General features: G+C 34.6%; 7 protein-coding genes across 7 annotated transcripts; 5 read left to right on the top strand and 2 right to left on the bottom strand.

Annotated features, from left to right (window-relative positions):
• Window positions 1–59: 59 nt before the first annotated feature.
• On the top strand, window positions 60–2,774 carry BX664DRAFT_335336 (P-loop containing nucleoside triphosphate hydrolase protein). Its single transcript, XM_051545881.1, has 2 exons — window positions 60–2,136; window positions 2,200–2,774. Exons 1-2 carry the CDS (start codon window positions 67–69, stop codon window positions 2,590–2,592), a joined length of 2,463 nt encoding a protein of 820 aa, XP_051398917.1. The 5' UTR covers window positions 60–66; the 3' UTR covers window positions 2,593–2,774.
• Window positions 2,775–3,398: 624 nt separating this feature from the next.
• On the top strand, window positions 3,399–4,446 carry BX664DRAFT_153813 (uncharacterized protein). The gene has a single exon (XM_051539907.1). It carries the CDS (start codon window positions 3,667–3,669, stop codon window positions 4,345–4,347), a length of 681 nt encoding a protein of 226 aa, XP_051398916.1. The 5' UTR covers window positions 3,399–3,666; the 3' UTR covers window positions 4,348–4,446.
• Window positions 4,447–5,285: 839 nt separating this feature from the next.
• Window positions 5,286–6,275, bottom strand: BX664DRAFT_335331 (NAC domain-containing protein). The gene is made up of 3 exons (XM_051545880.1): window positions 6,179–6,275; window positions 5,680–5,916; window positions 5,286–5,574 (listed from the first exon to the last, which is right to left on the bottom strand). Exons 1-3 carry the CDS (start codon window positions 6,231–6,233, stop codon window positions 5,390–5,392), a joined length of 477 nt encoding a protein of 158 aa, XP_051398915.1. The 5' UTR covers window positions 6,234–6,275; the 3' UTR covers window positions 5,286–5,389.
• A 521-nt stretch (window positions 6,276–6,796) lies between these two features.
• BX664DRAFT_335328 (uncharacterized protein) lies at window positions 6,797–9,297 on the top strand. The gene is made up of 7 exons (XM_051545879.1): window positions 6,797–7,013; window positions 7,073–7,278; window positions 7,332–7,416; window positions 7,510–7,829; window positions 7,915–8,004; window positions 8,090–8,487; window positions 8,563–9,297. The coding sequence occupies exons 1-7, from the start codon at window positions 6,830–6,832 to the stop codon at window positions 9,167–9,169; spliced, it is 1,890 nt and encodes a 629-aa protein (XP_051398914.1). The 5' UTR covers window positions 6,797–6,829; the 3' UTR covers window positions 9,170–9,297.
• A 602-nt stretch (window positions 9,298–9,899) lies between these two features.
• Window positions 9,900–12,647, top strand: BX664DRAFT_386688 (uncharacterized protein; the record flags this gene model as incomplete). The annotated part of the gene is made up of 3 exons (XM_051549342.1): window positions 9,900–10,056; window positions 10,291–10,792; window positions 11,318–12,647. The coding sequence occupies 3 exons, from the start codon at window positions 9,900–9,902 to the stop codon at window positions 12,621–12,623; spliced, it is 1,965 nt and encodes a 654-aa protein (XP_051398913.1). The 3' UTR covers window positions 12,624–12,647.
• On the bottom strand, window positions 12,648–14,274 carry BX664DRAFT_335322 (regulator of chromosome condensation 1/beta-lactamase-inhibitor protein II). The gene is made up of 5 exons (XM_051545878.1): window positions 14,086–14,274; window positions 13,704–13,967; window positions 13,098–13,628; window positions 12,985–13,014; window positions 12,648–12,897 (listed from the first exon to the last, which is right to left on the bottom strand). The coding sequence occupies exons 1-5, from the start codon at window positions 14,234–14,236 to the stop codon at window positions 12,734–12,736; spliced, it is 1,140 nt and encodes a 379-aa protein (XP_051398912.1). The 5' UTR covers window positions 14,237–14,274; the 3' UTR covers window positions 12,648–12,733.
• Window positions 14,275–14,445: 171 nt separating this feature from the next.
• BX664DRAFT_335319 (uncharacterized protein) lies at window positions 14,446–17,755 on the top strand. Its single transcript, XM_051545877.1, has 8 exons — window positions 14,446–15,695; window positions 15,777–15,837; window positions 15,914–16,105; window positions 16,162–16,257; window positions 16,358–16,381; window positions 16,464–16,676; window positions 16,782–16,890; window positions 16,961–17,755. Exons 1-8 carry the CDS (start codon window positions 14,523–14,525, stop codon window positions 17,691–17,693), a joined length of 2,601 nt encoding a protein of 866 aa, XP_051398911.1. The 5' UTR covers window positions 14,446–14,522; the 3' UTR covers window positions 17,694–17,755.
• Window positions 17,756–20,670: the final 2,915 nt, after the last annotated feature.

The following is a 20,670-nucleotide window of genomic DNA, read 5'->3' as shown; positions in this document are numbered from 1 at the left end:
TTTTCTATTCACTCAAGTTTTTTCTTTCTTTTCTTTTCTTTTCTTTTTTTTTTTTTTTGGTACAATATGGACGACGATGGTATGATGCTTAACTTTGCCCCTGTTAGGTCTCAACCTAATAACAATAGATCGCAACCAACTCATCGATCTGGGAAAACAGGTTCCACCAATTCGTCTTTCTCAACTACTGAAGAAGCAAGATCAAAAAAAACAACACCTACAACCAACAGCAACAGCAAGATCGCAGACGATTCAACTACTGCAACCTCGGTCAAACTTGTTCATGGCAAGGCACAAATCCAATCTTCACTATTCACCTCTAATCCTACTGTCAAGGTAGAACGCATGTCGACCAGCGAGAAAATGGATCAACAACCTAGTAATGCACCTTCAGCTGATGAAACAAATACACTTGCTTCCTTGGGTCTTTGTTCCGAATTGATTCAAGCGCTTGAAAAGATGAATGTATATCAACCTACACTGGTACAGCGAAGAGCCATTCCTCTCCTTCTTGGTCCAGCACAACATCAACAAACAGCTTATGATTTGAACAACAGCAGCAACAAAAGGAAGGCTGATGTTGACATTGTAGTACAAGCACAAACCGGCTCTGGTAAGACGTTGACCTACTTGTTACCGATTGTCCAAAGACTGGTGGCAGCATCGACCTACGATACCAACAAAAGTTCAGCAAAGGCGGCATTTGGTGATCGAACTATTGGCACGGTTGGCATTATCCTTACACCCACACGTGAATTAGCTCAACAAGTGACAACTGTTTTACGACAACTACTTCAACTACCCCGGATACCAGCAGATGCAGATTACGGTCGACGTCATTGGATGGTAGCGGATATGGTGATGGGTGGTGGCAACAAATCAAAGGAAAAGGCTCGTTTACGTAAAGGGGTAACACTCTTGGTCAGTACACCTGGACGACTCTTGGATCATCTACAAAACACAAAGAGTTTTGATATTCGACACTTGAAATGGCTTGTTTTGGATGAAGCAGATCGTTTACTTGATCTTGGTTTTGAAGAAACGCTCAAGAATATTATGGATCTCATCAAACAACGTACTGAACAACCTCCTCAACCCGCTTTTCGACAATACTTGCAATCAGTGGTATGGCCTCGCTCCCGACAGACTATTCTATGCTCAGCTACGTTACGTGATGATGTGAAACATTTGGCAGGTACAGCATTAGTGGATCCTATTTTTGTACGTGGTTCGGATCAAGAAAACGACTCGTCTATAGTACAAGAAAAATTGAATGCGGATCATCATATTGATAAGGATGAAGATGATATGAAATTCTCCACTCCCAATCAATTGAAACAAACATATACAATATCACCAGCAAAACTACGACTTGTGACATTGACAGCCATGCTACAACAATGTATGAAGGATAAACGAAAACCTAGCAAAGTGATTGTATTCTTCTCTTGTTGTGATTCTGTGGATTTCCATTATGATTTATTCGCCAAAGCTGGAACTATCAAGAGTGATGTAGATGAAGACAAGGATGATTTGATGGAAATACTGGACAATCATGATGATGACGATGATGATGATGATGATGATACCAAACGAAATAAAAACAACTATCATCAACAACAAAAGAACAAGAAAACAAGAAAGGAACGACAACAGGAACAAGATGAATTTAGACGTCAACCTAGTCAACCAAGTACTTTATTAGGTGGTGATGGCAATGAAGTCTCTATTTATCGATTACATGGTGATTTGGAACAACACATTCGAAGTCTAACTTTTTCCACTTTTAGTGAAGCTACTAGTGGTATTTTACTCTGTACAGATGTGGCAGCTCGTGGTTTAGATCTTCCAAATGTGGATCGCATCATTCAATATGATCCACCTACGGATATGAAGGATTACGTGCATCGGGTTGGACGGACGGCTCGTTTAGGCAAGGCTGGTGAGGCTCGTTTATTCTTACTCCCTAGTGAAATGGATTATTTACCTATTCTCAAGGCACAAGGAATGACCATTCAACCTGTTACTGTGGAAAATGTATTGGCTCAATCATTTGGAAAACAACAACATGTATATGAAACCAAGGCGCAAGAATATCAGAATCAATTGGAACGCTATGTCCTTTCAGAAGAAGAGGTAAAAAAAAAAAAAAAAAAGTGGATGATGCCAATGATATACTGATTTGTTTGTATTTTATAGCATGTCTTATTAGCTAGAAAAGCATTTTGGTCCAGTGTTCGAGCCTATGCCACTCATGCTGCCTCTGAAAAACATGTCTTCCATGTCAAGAAATTACACTTGGGTCATCTTGCCAAATCATTTGCATTACGTGAAGCACCTTCTCATTTACAAGATCCAAGTAAGATTCAGAAGAAAAAGGATGCCAAACAAGAACGTATGCCAGGGAAACAAAAATTATTAGACAAGGACAACAAATCTAAGGGCTCTCATCAAAATAACAATATTCCACAAAAGAAAAGGAAACAGTATGATCAAGCTGATGAATTTGCTATTGCTAACTCGGATTATCTCTCTGGCGGTCCCACCACTAAAAAGAAGAAGAAGATCATGACAACAAAACAAAATAAGTAGAAGAATGATGATGATGATTTTTTTTTTGTAGAAAATAGTTTAGATCTCCACTCTTTTTTTTTTTTTTTTACAATTTACCATACATAGTTTGATATTCTCTCATCATTTTTTTATTTTTATTTTTATTTTTATTTTTGCATTTACAATAAAGAGCCACTCTTATCATATATAGAAAGTATCGAAATTTATTTTTGTGTTATGTTGTGGTTTTTATAGATCTTGGCAGCCAAAAAAGGAAATGATGTGTGGATGATCTTTTTCGAATGTCTCATTTTTTTTTTTTTGTCGTTTCCTGGTTATTCCGTGAACGGAAGACTGATGACTTATCCGGAACAAATTTGATTTGAAATCAATAGCCCGTGCACGCACGACTTTCCATTGCTAGGCTGAGATTCAACCCATCTCCTTTTTTCTGTTATATTTATAATACAAAGCCATATATTTATTGAAAAAAAAAAAGTGGTACGATGAATTAAAATAACATCAACTAAAATAGTATTATCATCATTACAGAAATAACAAATATCATTATCATCATCACATATCATGGTAGTAGAAAAAAGAAATGTTTACTTGGCAAATGGAAAAAAAGAAAAAAAAAAGATTTTTTCTGATCTTAATTTCCATTGGATAGGAATGGCAAAATGAGAGATATTTGCAATCATGACTTACCATGGCAACGCCGGCGGAGTTGACAAAAATGAGTCAGAGGAAAGGATGAGTACATTTTCCATAAAGGGTTGCTACGGAAGCAAAAGGGGTATATAAAGAATCAGTTTTAAAAAAAAAGTCATTCGCTTTTTACTTTTCTCTTTAACTTTTTTTTTTCAGTATATCATCCTCATATTAATATAACATGGATCTTTCTTGGTGCCTTGCTTGTGATCGTCATTGTCTTGAAGATAACGTAAGGATCATCATAACTATTACTACAATAAAATGCTAACTCTTTTTTTTTTTTTTTTTTTGAACAGTTATATTGTTCAGAATCTTGTCGCATGAAGGACAATCAATCAGTATCATCATCATCTTCTTCGTCATCACCATCATCATCACCATCAGCCACCTTATTCAATGCATTCCCAAGACCTGGTACTCCAACCTCTCCACTTTTGGAACCTTTCTTTTCCTCTTTCTCACACTCACATGATCATCGAAACTCGGTCCTTATTCCAAGCAGTCGATCACTCTCTACCTCTTCCTATCCTTTGTTTGCTCCTATCAGTGATACCTAGATTCCATGTATCTAGTTATATGTTATTAATGTTATTCTTGATCATCACCTCTCTCTTGCCCTTTCCTGCATTGTTAGACAAACCTCTTATGGTTTCCTCCTCTCATTCTCTTGATACAAAAAAAAGAAAAAGAGACAATAATATTCATCACATCATGATAATCATTCAGAGTGGATCTCTTGTTTGTTTGTTAGTTGGTTCTCTTTTGGCATCATGCATAGAAGAACAACTATTTATATCTTTACGTGTTTTGATATGCGCAAAAGATTTGATGAACCTATCTTGTACATATTTGATCACTCCTTCTCCTTCCCCTCTTATTATTAGTCATAGATTTCTCTTATTTCTTCTTTTTTTAATAATAACAACAATAAAAAAAAAAGTATTTCACATCATGTCAAATTTCATCGTTTCCTCCGTAAAGCATCAAGAAAAAAAAAAGGGGGGGGAATATCCCTATTTTGGAAAATGGATCGCAACCTGGTTGAAAGTCGCCAATAGAAAAAGAACAAAAGAGTAAATTTAGGATATCAATGAAACAACACTGTTTATTTTTTTTTTTTAAAAAAAAAAGTCTATGTAAACTGAAACCAATATATCTATTCTAGCAAGCCAAAGGATGAGCAAAAAAAAAAAAAAAAAAAAAAAAAAAAAAAAAAAAAAAAAAAAAAAAAAAGATGAGATAAAATGATAGCCACAATTGATCCCAGTATCCGATCTTCATTCGCGTAAATCCTTGTCATACTGTAAGCTGCTTGTTTTCCATATCGGTATTCGGTAATAACATCATATTGGGATAATCACTTCCAAATTGATCCAATCATTCGATTCGAACTTGACGTTAAGATGTTGAAATCATCATGCTATCTTGTTAAGTGCCTTTGTTATCCTTCATCCATTCATTCATCTAGATATCGTACGCATGTTGTATACCAGTTATCGTCCTTTGCTATGCTTCATCCAAATCTGTACCTGATACCTCGTGTTCATCCATCCAATTGCATAGTTAAAAAAACTACTTAGTCTTCGTTCAGCACTTGTGTATTGAATTTTTTTTTATTTTTAGTTACCTTAACCAATATTCTTTTCCAGAAAAAGATATCATGTCAATGAGGAGGAAGAGGTAGAATGTCGTTTTGAAAAGGAAAGTTGAAGGAAACTATAAGATAGAGAAAGATGAGTTGCTTATCATAGACCATAAAGATATTCCACTTTCTAAATCATGTTGTTGCTTACTTTATCAAATTGTCACCAAGTTTCGATAGTCCATTGAAGTGAAGTAGTAATGAGAGCTTATGTTTATGTATCTATATGCAAGAAGTAAAAAAAAAAAAAAAAAAGGAAGCAAAAGAAGTAGTCAGAAAGGAAAGAAAAATATAAAATAAAAATAAAGCAACAAAGTGATAGAAAAAAAAAAATTCTGGACGCGCCATTTTGAAGTCCAATATGTTGAAAAAGTTAATTGTTCAAAAATATGCATTTTTTATTTTGGTAATAACTTCAGTAAAAATAAAAAAATCAACAACTATACAAACAAAGAGAAGGGATAACTAATAATGTATTTATTCGGCCTTTTCTTCAGCCTTGTCTTCAACTTCAGCCTTGTCGAAGCTTTCAACCAAATCAGGGATTTCATCATCGTCTTCACCAGCAGCAGCAGCACCACCTTGAGCAGCTTGGTAAGCTTCAGCAAGTTTACGGAGACTGGCCAAAGAGTCAGGACCCAATTGGTTCAAGATACCAGGAACTTTATAATTGAAATAATAATAATAACAAAAAAAAAAAAAAAGATCAATGATCCACTATATATATATATTTCTACACACACACATATTATTTCTAATAAACTTACCAAGTTCAGTCAAATCCTTTTCGGTAGCACGACCGTGGATGGCAAAGGTGTTGGCATTGGCAGCAGCTTGGATGCGAGGAGCAGACAAGTGGATAACCTTACCATCATCCTTGAACATGTTGACTTCTTCAATACCAGGAATAGGTTGACACTTCAAACTTTGAAGAGCAGCTTGGAGCTTACGGTCGTCACCAGTGTTGGTCTTGGTCACCTTCTTGACCTTACGACGAGGAGTACCTAATAGAAACAAAAGGAATGACAATTACTATATTAGTCTTTTTCTTTCTTCTTTTTGGTCCCGTTCAATATATCCTTGGTCACAAAAATAAAAAAAAAGAAAAAAAAAACAGAAAAGAAAAAAGATATATTATATATAATATATAAAGCCATCTCTTTCTTTTCAAAATAACAAATAGTGATAAAATGTTGAATTTCAAACGGATAAACCATCCGATCCACCTCAATAATATATATATATATAAATAGATGTGTTATTTACCCTTGCCACCGATACGGACTTGTTGTTGAAGCTTAGCGAGTTTTTCGGCGTTCATGGTAAAATAATGTATATGAAAGAAGAGAAGAAAAAAAAAAAAGGAAAAAGAAGTATTGATGTTTTTTTTTTTACCTTTCTTTTTTTGCGTTTTGCGACTCTTCTTGTCTCAGCCACCCACAACATTTTTTTTTTTTTTTGTAGTCATGATTTTAGAGTTCCGCCACACGCCTATCTTTGAAAGTGGTGCTATTGTCAAAGAAAAGATTCGAAACATCACACTATAAAATAGAACAATTTCTTTTTTTTTTTATTATTATTTATTATTCAATAGGAAAGAATGATTGGTTATAATCATTTTGACAAAAATGTAATTCTTTAATATGATTGATCATCCATCTTACTTTTCTCACGTGCAACTTCGGAACCCTCCACGGTTGACAGGCAATGTTAGGAAAAGAATAAGAGCGGTTAATGAATTGGATTCATTTTGAGTCTTCTCTCCACAAATGAGTACAAGCCAATAGGAAGTGTTCTTTTTTGGATGCATAGAAAAAAAAAAAAAAGATAAAATGGGATTTTTTTTTCTCCCCTTTTTTTTGATTTCTTTTTCTTTTCTCTTCTCTTTACTATACTTTCTTTTATACTTTTCGAAATATGTTTATAAAACGATGGACAACTCATTCTAAAACTTGGTTACGACAAACTGGTATTGATCGTCGTCGTTGGTACGCGCAGACATCTACACTTATAAAGGAAACTTCACGCGAACCCGTTAATAATGCCTCTACATTTATGGAATTCCCTGAGAAGGTTATTCGTTCTCCTTATTATAACAGAGGTAAGCAAAAAAAAAAAAAGGTCAATGTTTCTTATATATAACTAACTCATTTGTTAAAGGTACGGGTTTACAGTCAAAAACAAGACATGAATGGGGTCTCCGGGGTTACAGTCCTCCTGGTGTGGAAACTTTGGAAACACAACAAGCAAGAGCTTTATCTCATTTAAGGTCCAAGTCTTCTTCTTTGGAAAAATATATATTTTTGGCTCAATTACGAAATTCCAACTCACGATTATTTTACAAGTTGGTGAATGATCAATTTGAAGTAAGTCCAAAATCATTTTCATTATTTAAAGATATTCATATGTTTTAATCTAGGAAATTGCTCCTATCATCTATACTCCTACTGTTGGTGAAGCTTGTCAAGAATATTCAAATATTTATCCATTTCTTGCTCCTCCTGGTAAGCAATAAAGAAAAAAAAAAGATAGGAAACCAAAAAAAATAAATAAATAAATAAATAACCTTCATCAATTTTGTTATTCATTTTATATAGGTGCTCCAGATGGTCTTTATCTCACTATCAATGATTTACCAAATTTGAAAGAAATCATTCAAAATTATTGTGAACAAAATGGTCGTGAAATCCCTGAAATTACTGTGATCTCTGATGGTTCACGTATCTTGGGTTTGGGTGATTTGGGTGTGAATGGTATTGGTATCCCTATTGGCAAGTTACAGTTATATGTTGGTGCTGCTGGTATTGATCCTCGAAAGACATTACCTATTATTTTGGATTTTGGAACCAACAATGAAAAGTATTTGAATGATCCATTCTATCTAGGATTGAAACAAAAGCGACCTGGTGATAAAGAGGTAAGACATATGAATACCTTTTTTTTTTTTTTTTTTTTTTGAAAAAAAGAAAATGATAATAATAAACAAGATTTATTCCTATTAGTTTTATGATGCTATGGATCAAGTGATGAATGCTTTATACGATGTATTCCCTGATATCCTGGTTCAATTTGAAGACTTCCAATCTGAACATGTAAGTTTTATCTATCCTTTCCAATGTATATATATATATATGGGTAGTTTTTTACTCAAACTTTTTTTTTTATTATTATCATTAGGCGTTTGGATTACTAGAAAAATATCAAGATCATAAATTGTGTTTCAATGATGATATCCAAGGTACTGGCTCAGTGATTTTGGCTGGATTCATCAACGCTCTCCGGTTGGCTCAGGAAAAGGCTGATATTCGACTTGAAGATCATCGTATTGTATTTTTTGGTGCTGGCTCATCGGCAATCGGTGTGGGCAAGCAAATCTTGGCTTATGTTATGCGACATAATAACCTATCCGAAGAAGAGGCCAAAAGTATGTTTTACTACGTCGATAGCAAAGGATTGATTACAAAAGATCGTGGTGATAAATTGGCTCGACATAAGGTTTATTTTGCAAGGGATGATAATCAACAAAAACAATGGAAGACTCTATCTCAGGTCATTGATTATGTGCAACCTACTGTGTAAGTTGGAAAAAAAAATAAACAAATCTGTTACAATGGCAAGATTAAGAACTAACATATTATACACATATTTAGATTGATTGGATTATCAGGTCAAGGAAAAACATTTACAAACACGATATTACAAAAGATGGGCGACATCAACAAATCACCTATTATCTTCCCGCTTTCCAATCCGATGACGAAAGCCGAATGTACGTTTGAACAAGCTATGTACAATACTGATGAACGTGTGATCTTTGCTTCAGGAACAGCTTTTCCTCCCTATCCAGCATCTTCTGGTAGCATGGTGACGGCTGGACAAGGAAACAACATGTATATCTTCCCTGGTCTTGGACTTGGCACCTTGGTGGCGAAATCAAAATTAGTATCGGATGGCATGATCTTTGCTGCTGCTGAAGGATTGGCAAGTACTCTATCAAAACAAGATCTATTACAAGGTAATATATACCCCTCTTTGGCTCGTATTCGTGAAGTGTCATCCATGGTGGCTGTGGCTGTTTGTCGACAAGCACTTGAAGAGAATTTGGCTACCGATCCTACTTTATTACAATTGGCTCAAAATAATCCATCTTCTACTTTGGATCAGTCTATTTTGAAATACGTTCAAGACAAAATGTGGGATGTCAATCAAGAGGATAATTTTAAGGTAACGGTGGCGGCTGAAGCATCCTCATCATGATCATCAACAAGTTATTCATCATGCGTACATGACTTAGCACTATAGTGGTTTATCGTCGTTATATTATATTAATGATAGTGTAGAATACGGTTTCAAATAAAGAAATATGATTGTTGTCATTTTATCGATATTGTCATTCGTTTTTTACAAAGCCTTATAATGCATATTATCAGTAGATATGAGGATGATGCAGATGATTGGATGGCTTATTCTTCTATCATGCTTTCTTTTTTTTTTTTTTTTTTTTTTAGACTTTTCAATGATATTATGTCTCGAATGGCATAACAATTTCCAAGTTACGGGACATTCACACTAAAAGCTATTTTTATATTCAAAAAGGAACCATATTGAGTTGAATAAATGATGGTTGAATATGACTGATAGTAGCGAAATCAACCTTTTAGCTAGCGGGTCACTTTTTTTTTATGCCAATGATCACATTCATGATCGAGTCTCATCCAATCCTAATTCCATTTTTTTTTTTTTAAGAAACAAAAAGGTTCTAGATGTTTAGTTCCTTATTAAAAGTCATTGATATACAAGAAAGCCGTAACTATAGCCGTTGCTAGGCATATGAAAAAGGAAAATGTATAAATAAGAACCTTTTTTTTGTATTCTTTTTTCTACTTTCTATCCTTTTCTTTTTTTTTTTTTAATTAAAAAAAAAGTAACTACCTTTTTCTTTTTCCTTTCCTTTCTTTATTCTTCTTTCTCATCCATTCTTTTCAATATGCACATTCGTTTCATTGTTTCGTTCCTTGCTCTTTTGAGTATTGTGGCTCTATACGTACTGGCTGATCAGCAAATACAAAATACCGAGCCTAATCTTCAAGCCGAAGTCCACCCATTGGATATGGATCCTCAAGTCAAAAACTGGATGAAGGATGGTAAAGGTGATCAAAAGTCAAAGAAACATGACAAATCAAGCAAGGATGAAGACGAAAACTGCGATGATGATGAGGGCGATAATGATAACAATGATAACAATGATGATGATGATGGTAACGATGAAGATTGTGATGAAGAGGATGATAGCAACGAGAAAGATGCTGATGATGAAGCTGATTGTGATGATGATGAGGATAATGGTAAGAAGAAGGATGATGACGATGATTGTGAAGATGATGATGACCATCATGGTCATGCCAATGAACAACCTAATGGCGGTAACTATACTGACTGTGACACTCATAATATGACACAACCTGATGGTAATCAATCTAGTGGCAATCATACTCAAGGTGATAATCAACACAACCCTCATCATAATGGAAATCAGACGCATAATGAACCGTGTCAACAAGGAGATAATAATAAAAAAACGACAGGATTATTACCTTCTGCAAGTCCATCTGATGGTTCTTCAGTTATTCCTAGTGGTAGCGTACCTATTGGGAAGCCGACATCACAGCCTATTTCTAGATCTAACAATGGCAATGAGACTGGTATTAATAAGCCTACTGCTGTCTACCCACCATCTGCTTCATCCACTATTACCATCACTGCTACTCAAGTCATCACTCAACCATCATCCTCTTTAAGTCCAAGATTACCTTCTGCTTCCTCTTCTTTACAAGGAAGTAGTAGTGGTGATGCCCAATTAGGACCTACGAATGATGCAACGTATGTATCATATATATCTAAATATATCTACAGATATATAAATTAATTCCCTCTTTTTTTTTTTTTTTTTTTTTCGTTGACATATAGGAATATATCTCCTCTAACTGTCCTGACAGTATTATTTATCACTGGAGTGGCAATGGTGCAAATGGTCTAAATATGACACTACCATTTTTTTTTTTTTTTTTTTTGATATCCGATGTTTTTAATTTTATTTGATAATCCATTCAGTTCTCAATTTTTTTTTTTTTAATCTTGATTTTTATTTCATTAGTTTTAATTGATTATTATTATTATTATTATTATATAAAGTTTTTCTTTACTTTTATTATTGTCATTCCATGATTTGATACTTTTTTAACGTTTTCGGAGTTCCTGCTTGATTCTATCAATTTTTGACAACCGCCTATTTTTTATATCAAAAGCCACCTTTTTTTTTTTCTGGGAGATATTTTGTTTACTTTTTTCTTGTTCTCTTTTTATTTTTTTTTTATTTAATTATTTATATTTTGCTACAATATCAAGGTCCAATCATTCTTATCGATACATGTCCATGGAAAAGTCCTTTGCTAGTTTACTTCGTCACTCCAAATTAGCAACTTATGATCGTCGACTCAACCAAGTCTATGCCACACCAAAACATAGAAAACAACGAGGGGATTGGGGTTTGAAACGCAACTTACCATCTGTCATCCGGACACCTTTTGTAACTATTGGACAATTAGATACTGTAGAACACCAAACACCATGGGACTCAGGATATAGTCAAGTGGCTTTTATACAACGATGGAAAGAAAACTTTATGGGAATTGCTACATCTCGTCGTACACGTCCTCGTTATGATATCCTACAACAATCGAATAATAATAATAATAATAATGGACAAGAATACCACAATCTCGCCTCCATGTCACGTCAACAATTCGACCATTTTCTCAAACATACCATTACTCCTGAAACCATTGATGCTTTACAACAAGCCTTGAAAACCAATCAAATTACACGCGATCAAGTCTATGACTATTTAAACGTTTCATTCCGCCCTGAACCGTTTTCTGTCGTTGGTCCTTTATACAGCACTGATCATTCTCCATTATCCGATCAAGACACTATTGTAGAGGGTCGTATTCTGAATACTGAAAAAGGTGGTTATGCTGTTGGTATTAGTGGCGTGGTTGCCTTCCTTCCCAAACGGTATGCCATAGGAATCAAAAAACCCGGTGATCGTCTTCTTGTACGCAAATTCTATGTACGTCATGCCTATATCGATGATCAGGGAAAACCTCAAGTCACTGTGTCATTACAACCTAGATCTAATTTATTGGGTACTACATCACCAGCATCTTCATCATCTCTATCGTCACCATCATCATCGTCTACTTTATCGTCACCCACATCTTCTTTACCTTCACCATCTGCGATGGCATCTCATTACAACAAGCACACCAAAAAATCACCATCATTTAGACATTGGTCAACTGTCACCTTGGATGATCTCTTTGCAACTACACCTCCCAATAACATGGATGAATTACAACTCTTCTTGCTTGACCAAGATACAACTGGGCGATCAAAACGAAGACATATGCTAGCTCATCATCAAAAGACTGCCACTCCTATTGATCCTATTAGTACCTTCTTAAATGACAACAACAATACCGTATCATCACCATCATCATCGTCATCCTCCTCCTCCTCAACATCAACAGACCAACGTCAAGACAATAAATATCACCATAAATCAAAGGAAGAACTAATAGAAGATCACTCGGTGCTAATGAATCGAATCATTGCCTTACTGAAGAATGGATCATCGAAGAAGAAGACTTAGCTTTTTTTTTTTTTTGTTGTGTGTATTATTTAGAATAGTTGTATTTTATTTGTACCAAATAGAAAAAAAAAAACAATAAAAACTTTGTAATATAGTCTTGAAATATCTATCTACCTATCACTCATTGTTGTTCTTGTTGTTTCCAAAAGTAACGTAGACCAAGGGCCAGCCTTGCATTCGATTACCCAGTTGGTGAGCGAACATGGTCGGAAGTAATCATCATAGTCTTCTTCTTCGTCACTGTTTGTTTCCCGTCCTAATTGCAAATACCCATCTAATGCAAAAAAAAAAAAAAAAAAAAAAAAAGTTAGTAGAAATGAAGGATGATCCTATTCTGATGGTATAAAATCATTCATCTTACTTGACCCACAAGTCCAAGCTATGCCATTCACTAATATAATAAAGAAAAAAAAATGATGAGTAGTCAAGTTTGACAATCACCTGTCTTCTTTTTTTTTCATATACACATATTACCATCTATTGCAACCGTATGCTTTGAACCACAACTCACATTGTCCACTAAAATATCATCCTCATTGTTCTGACTATCATTCCATTTGAATGCTGCTAGTTTAATGTTGTTTTCATTATCATCATCGTTATTATTGTTGCCCCATCCTATTCGTCCATGATCATTCCAACCAAATGTATATAAATCATGTTCAATCACTACTGCTGAATGGAAAGGTCCACATGATACTTTTACTGCTGCTGCTGCTGTTGTTGTTGTTGTTGATTGAGAGGTACTTGTATTATCGTCTGATATCATCGTCCCCAATCCATCAAAAAACTCAAGTGCCACTGGTGTATCGGTATGCTGTAGTTGCTCTATCCCTAATTGTCCCATTCGATTACTCCCTAATCCATAAATAGGTGTGATTCCTTCCACTGCAAATAAGACATGATTTGGTGACATTGCCATGTTTGACACCCGTGGTAACGTTAACACATCGTATTGTTTCTTTTCAAGTTGTTTCAAGTCATATACAATCACTTTTCCATCAACTAAGTATAGAAAAAAAAAAAAGAAATGAATATTTTTATACGGAAATAAATAAATCATGTTATTTTTTTTTATACCTGATAATAGATAGAGTCGACCCATGTTTTGACATATTCCCGCGTCTTTGATATTCTCTGCTAATAACAAGCCATCGTTCACTTGGAAGTCTTTGTCTTTTTGAAGACACCACCAATATGTTTTGCCAGTTTCATCAATAATGCCCAAACCAATGACTATGTCGCCAAAGATATGTTTTATTCTTATATCGTTCTTATTCCATTTGTCCACTAAAGTCTCTAACTTGGTAGTCTTGAATCCATAAAGTTCAATAGCACCTTGGTCTAAATAAAAGAAAGAAAGAAAGAAAAAAAAAAGGAAGTTTCAATATCTCCAACATAAACATTGACCCCTTTCAACTATAGACTTGTTTATCCAATACCTGTTTTATTTGTTGTATACCTGTGAGGAGAAAGGTAGATTCCCACGTGGCCAGTAATATTTTGACTATGTTGTTATGAGTAGCCTTAATTTTCACTTGCTTTTTTTTACTCAGTTGTTGGAAAGCATTGAATCCAAATGCTTGTAAAGTCGTTTTACTATCTGTGTTCATATCTTTTTTTTAACGAGCTGATCTATTTTGAAAAAAAGAACAGACAAAAAAAAAAAAAAAGGAAAGATCAGGCAAACCTTTTTTTTTTCCATCTTTTTCATTTGAGTTTCCGAACATTTTTTTTTTATCTAAAAATTGAGATCAACAGCATGATCTTTTTCTTTTCTTTCTTCTTCCCTTTTTTTTCACCTTTTCTTCTTCTTCTTCTTCTTCTTCTTCTTCTTCATCATCTCCCTCCTTCTCACTCTTCCCTCATTACTCCTCATCATATTATTATATCAACACAATGATCCCTCCACCATCACCATATTCCTTTCATGATGCCTTTTGGACCAGCAGTACTCAGTTTGATTGTCTTCCCAAGTTTAGTCATGGCTTGTCAGTCCTTCATACTAAACTTGCTCAGTCCATGGAAGAAAACAAGGTTATTATTGATTACCTACAACGTCGTATCCTTTCTGAAAAACAGTTTGCTCAACAACTACAAGCCAGTATGGATGACAACAAGATGCAGGATATATTTGATTGTGACATGGGTGGTTCTCTGAAACAGTGTTTCCAGGTCGTGCAGACAGAAAGTAAATTATCTGCGGAAGCACATCTCTCACGTGCAACCAACTTGACAACAACAGCTTTAGATCCAGTAGAAAGAATGGCAGCAAAGTATACCAAAATCATCACCTCTAGCAAGACGGCCATGACGACGTGTATTAGTCAATTTGATGCTCAGGCACGTATCACCAACCAATCCCATCAAGATTATATCGATAAATGCAAGAAAATCCTCGCCTATTCTCCTTATTATCATCCAAATCAAGATTCTCCAGTGATACTTGCCAACAAAACCTGGACTCGAAACGACCTGAATTTGTTACTTGACCGACTTGAACAAACATATCATCCTTTACTTGGTCAGAACATACTGGATGAAATGACGCCTTATTATCATAGTAGCAACAATGACAACAACAACAACAACAATAATAATAATATGGATAATAATTCATCAGTTCAAAATGCAGTTATGGCTTGTCAACAATTATTTACACAAGGATGGATCACGGCATCTTCCACCAAAATAACAGGCGATCACGCTCTACAACATGGTGAAAACGATACATCTCATTCATTGAAGCAGTTTTCTACATCAGCCGATATTGAATACACTGTTCAGCGTCAATATCAAGTTAATACCAATGATACTTTATCCACTGAAAATAGTTCGACTAATGGTTCAGCACCAACGACGACATCATCAACATCAACAACATCAACATCGGCATCTGCCTCGTCTTTAGGTTTCTGGAGTCGACGTCGATGGGCCAGCTCTACTACGATAACAACAAAACAGATCGATACCCATCAACAGTTATATCATGATATGCAACAAGCTGACGAGTTGTATAAGAAATCTGTTCAAGCGTTGGATACCTTACGTATGGAAGTTGAAGAAAATTTGGTAAGTGAATACAAGATGACTGTGATTGTTGGATGATGGACAATAAGTTCATTCTAATTTTTTTTTTATCATGCCATATAGTTCATGCATTTTGAAGAAATGGAAAGTCTCGAATTGGAAAGAATACAGACACTGAAACAAGGTTTGAATACAATAAATGTCTGACTTTTTTATTTATTTATTTTTATCTTTATATTAATGGTACTTTCTTTATTTAGCTTTCATCTCCATGGCAGCTGCCTTTTCCAATACAATACCAATCTATAAGGAAATATACGATCGAATGATGTTATATCAAGAAACTCTACGACCGGAAAAGGATGTACAATCTATTGTTGAACAATACCGAACAGGTAGATTTTGTCCTCGTCCTATACTCTACGAAAATTACTTTTCTGGTACTGCTTCTGGTAAGTAATCAAATCAAATCAAAATGAAAATTTCTTTGATTCATCTCGTTCTTTAGATCAGATGTTTGGTGTCCCATTAGAAGATATTGTCAAGAAAGAACAAGCACAAATACCAATGTTAATCCACAATGGATTGGAAGTAATTGAAGCAGGCAAGTAAGAAGACAGCTTATGAACACATTCATTTCGCTCCTATTCTAAAATGATCTTTTTTTTTCCAATGTCTTTCTTTTTTTTTTTTTTTTTTGTTAGAATTACCTCAACTATGTGATGAAGGTAATATGAATGATATTTTTTTTTTATTTACCAAATGCACTGAAAAATGAATTAATATTTTTTAAATTATTCTTTCTACTAGAACGTCAAAAGATATGGACTACACCATTACCATTGGATTTAATTCATAAAGCTCGCAACGAATTGAATACATTAAACTCCATCGATCAAACAACATTGAAAAGTTATAATCTCCTTTTACTTTCCTCTGTCCTCCGATTATATTTGTTAGAACTTCCTGATTGTCTTGTTACTTCTGAATTGTATGATACCCTCAAGGTGTTATATGCCAGTCGTAAGTTGTTGAAAAAAAAAAAAAAGTAAAATAGTAAATGATTGATTTTCTCCTCTCTCTCTTTTTTTTTTTTTTTTTTTTTTTTTGGATTGCGTGCACAACAAGAAATGCAACAAGACACCGATAGCCATCTACGGTCCATTGGAAAACTCATGACCACATTACCTTCTGCCAATTACGAAACACTGAAAGCCCTTTTATTCCATTTCCAAAGGTAAAAAGTAAAGATGATCTTTTCCTTATTTTAATTTTTTTTTTTTTTTGTATTTTTATTATATGCACAGGGTGATGACAATGACGAACGACAAGACACTTTTGCAAACACTAATATCTCGGTTCACTCATATTATTATACGGCCAGATGTTATTACCACTTCAAATAGACATGATAGGCATCCTCATAGATTTGTTCGTGATTTGATGGAACATATGGACATTATATTTTCCAAAGAAATGCATCAAGCCCAAACTGATCATCATCTACGACAACAACAACAACGAATAATTGGATCAGCAATGACAACTTATTCTCATCGATCATCTCTAGAAATCAAAACCAAATTACCATCACTGGATACATCATCCATGACTTCTACGTTGTCAGCCTCCTATCCACATTCAGAAGAAATCTTCACCACAGAATCTCAGCACTCAAAGGATATAGATAGTCATCATGATTTGACCCCATCATTATTAACAGATATATCGCCACCGGTTCCAAGACGCTCACTCATGTCGTTTATGCGAAGATCAAGTAATGTAGAGAATGGGACTGGGCAACGCCATACTACTGATGGTGGAACAAACAACGTATCAAGACGCCCAATACCCATGCCATCTTCCAGCACACTATTTGAAGATCCCGAAGAAATCGATCTGACTCCATGCCATCCTGTAGTTAGTCCCACATCTATACCCAACGGAACTACCCCATCCACACGTATATCTCCTTCTATATCCCTTGATGATGATGATGATGACGATGATGATGACATTAGTTTAGATTCATTTTTATAGTCCCTTCTATTACATATTTTTTTTTTTTAATCTCTCATGTTCAAATGAATAAAAAAATTTTTATTTGCTTTAGTTGACATGTAATAAATAGTTTTTTTTTTTTTTTTGACATTCCTGACTTGTGTTATCATAACTTGATCATACATTTAAAATGACCACATTGTAGGTATGAATTATATTCAGCATATCCGCTGGCACATCTTTCAAATGTGCACATTTCACATGATCCCAATTTTTTTTTTTTTTTTCGTTGAATCATGATAGTCTGAAGTGTCATCAGTAACGAATAGTGCTTATGAAAAGATGATCCATGTTTCTGAAAGATAGTTATCGACTAGGATCTTTTTTTTTTTTTTTTTTTTTTTTGTGGAAAGCATGAAAAAAAAAAAGGCATTGTGATTAGTTGAGACTACGATTGTCGCATTGAAAAAGTTTTCTTGCATTTGATCAAGGCTGTAGATAAATAGGAAATTGGTTAATCCATGATGTCAACATGAGTGAATTTCTTTTAGCTTTCTATAGATGAGATTCTATATACAATGAATTGATTTATTACATGACAAAAGTAAGTAGTAGGATGAAATAAAAAGACATATATTAAAAAAAAGGGAAGATATCACCTAAGATCGTTAGATTGGATAAAATCAATGGCAGGAAATTGTTTTTGATGGTCGGTAAATGAAGAAGAGTTATCTACATAGAGGAAGGCTTGATAAACATGTATTTGGGAATAAAGGTATTTGTTGTACCAAGATAGAACGACTATACTAGTGTTAGATGTAGTAGACTAAAAAGAAAAATCAATCCTAGGTAAATTATCAAATCTCTTGATTGTATTTTTTTTTCTTTCTTTCTTACCTCTTCTTCCCAGTCCTCTACAACAGAAATGTCATTGGTATTCATAAACATCAATAAGTTGGAAATAGCAATTTGAGCACTACATTGTGATTTGTAAATGGAGACAATAATGATCATGGTAAATATATATTTTTCATTTATTTTTATTTTTTTCAAATATACTTACTTGAGACCTCTTCCAGAATGCATAAGATGCGACAAAATATTAGGATGGAGAATCACTTGCCAAGTACCCATGGATTCATTGTTTTTCTATAGAAAATGGAAATCAGAAATAATAATTCATATGATCCATTCATATATGTTCTTACCAACCGAGTATATTCCACCATTTTCTCCAAAACATCAGGATCTAATAAAATATTCTTTGCATCCGTCGTTATCAAACAACCTAGAAAAACATAATAATAACAAACATATGAGATCAATCTAATATTATTCCTACCTCTCTCTCTCTTTTTTTTTTCCTATTTGTTTTACCAGTTTTTTTTGGGAAGACTTCCACCACAGGTGCCATTGGTGCTACCAAAGAATAACCAAATACATACATCCGGGTATTGAGAGAGAAACGTTCACTTTGGAAACGATGTTTATAAATGGAATCATCGCAGCGATCAAACTAAAACCAGAAAAAAAAGAAACGTAAATCATCTTATCCCATAAGATATCCATCCTTTTTTTTTTTATGTCTTACTAGTAAGACTTTGTTGGGTAAATCTGAAGATAGAGTTGATGTTGATGATTGAATTGCTGCACGTAGCATATAAGCCATTGCTGAATCACCATACACTTCCACTACGGTATCATGTTGTTGATCCAAATCTGCTAATTCTTCGGGAAAGTTCAGGTATCGTACTACAGTTTTCCACATAGCTCTTGATTCCAAGACGGAAAGTTGTGGTTGATCCCTTTGTACAAAATCCGGCATCAGGTCCTTGATATAAAGAACAAAAAATGGACCAGAATGATGTTGAGGTTCCAAAGACCCAGTAATGACAACCACTTCGGTTTGATGTTTTCGTGATCTTACTATCGCTGACTATCAAAACAAAGATAAAATAAAAAAAAAAAATTAGACGAGTAGATTGAGATAAAACTATAACTTACTTGTTGGTTCAGGTGTAAAAAGCTATGAAGTTTGCTCCAATTCATAAAACCGTTATACGGAGGTGACATTGTCATAATACAATAATTCCCTTCTTGACATATACTTTGCACACGTTGGGAAGGAGCATATGTTTCAATCATGGCTTCCGAGTCTCTTAGAAATGCCCTATTTACAAAAAAAAAAAAAAAAAAAAAAAAAGTTATTTAATATGATTAAAACTAAAGATCACAGTATACTTACAACACGTTCTTTTCCAGGGTCCAGGGGTCATATTGTAAAGTGAGTTGGGTTGAGATCGTTGCTTCGGTATTTTTCATTCTTATTATCCAATGTCGTAAATTCCGAGGTGGCTTTCCTGTAAATAGATTTTTTGATACTGCCGACATTGCAGCTGATAATGACGTTGGTGGGTGTAATGATGTTATTACGGAGGAAGAAGAGGACTCTGATGAAGTTGGTAGAGGGTATTCTGCTATCGCCGCGGGTTGAGACGTTAAGGTTGGAGAATGCTGTTGTTTCTTTGATGGTTTTGTAATCACTGGAGAAGTTGAATGTGCATGATCAGATGATGAAGTTTGATGGATCCTATGGTCACCCATTTTAGGACGTTCCGATACTGATGGTCTGGTTGATGAAGATTTGGAACTTGAAGATTGAGATCCTTGACGTAGAGATGTATGATCGACTGATTTGAACTTGGTTGCTGATGAAGATGAAGGGGAAGCTGGAGTAGACGGTGGTGATGTGTCTGTATTTATTGCTTGCGATGATGATGGTTGGTGGGACAATCGAGGACTAGATATTTCTTCAAGAAGTTTGTCCAGTGAAAGACCTTGAGGAATGGCTAGTTATCAAATAATAATAAAAGTAAGTTTCATCATCATTATTTTTTTTGCTATTTGTATTACTTACGATGAGGATTTCGTTTTTTTATACCGAAGATAGTAGAAGATTTTATTGAAGTAGAAGGACGTTCGGCTGATATGGCAAGTGGTAATTTTGTCGGTGTCG

This window comes from Halteromyces radiatus (assembly GCF_025201355.1).
Source record: "Halteromyces radiatus strain CBS 162.75 chromosome Unknown BX664scaffold_5, whole genome shotgun sequence".
Classification (NCBI taxonomy): domain Eukaryota; kingdom Fungi; phylum Mucoromycota; class Mucoromycetes; order Mucorales; family Cunninghamellaceae; genus Halteromyces; species Halteromyces radiatus.
Note: the sequence above shows the minus strand (reverse complement) of the source record. Positions and strands in the feature narration are given on the sequence as shown.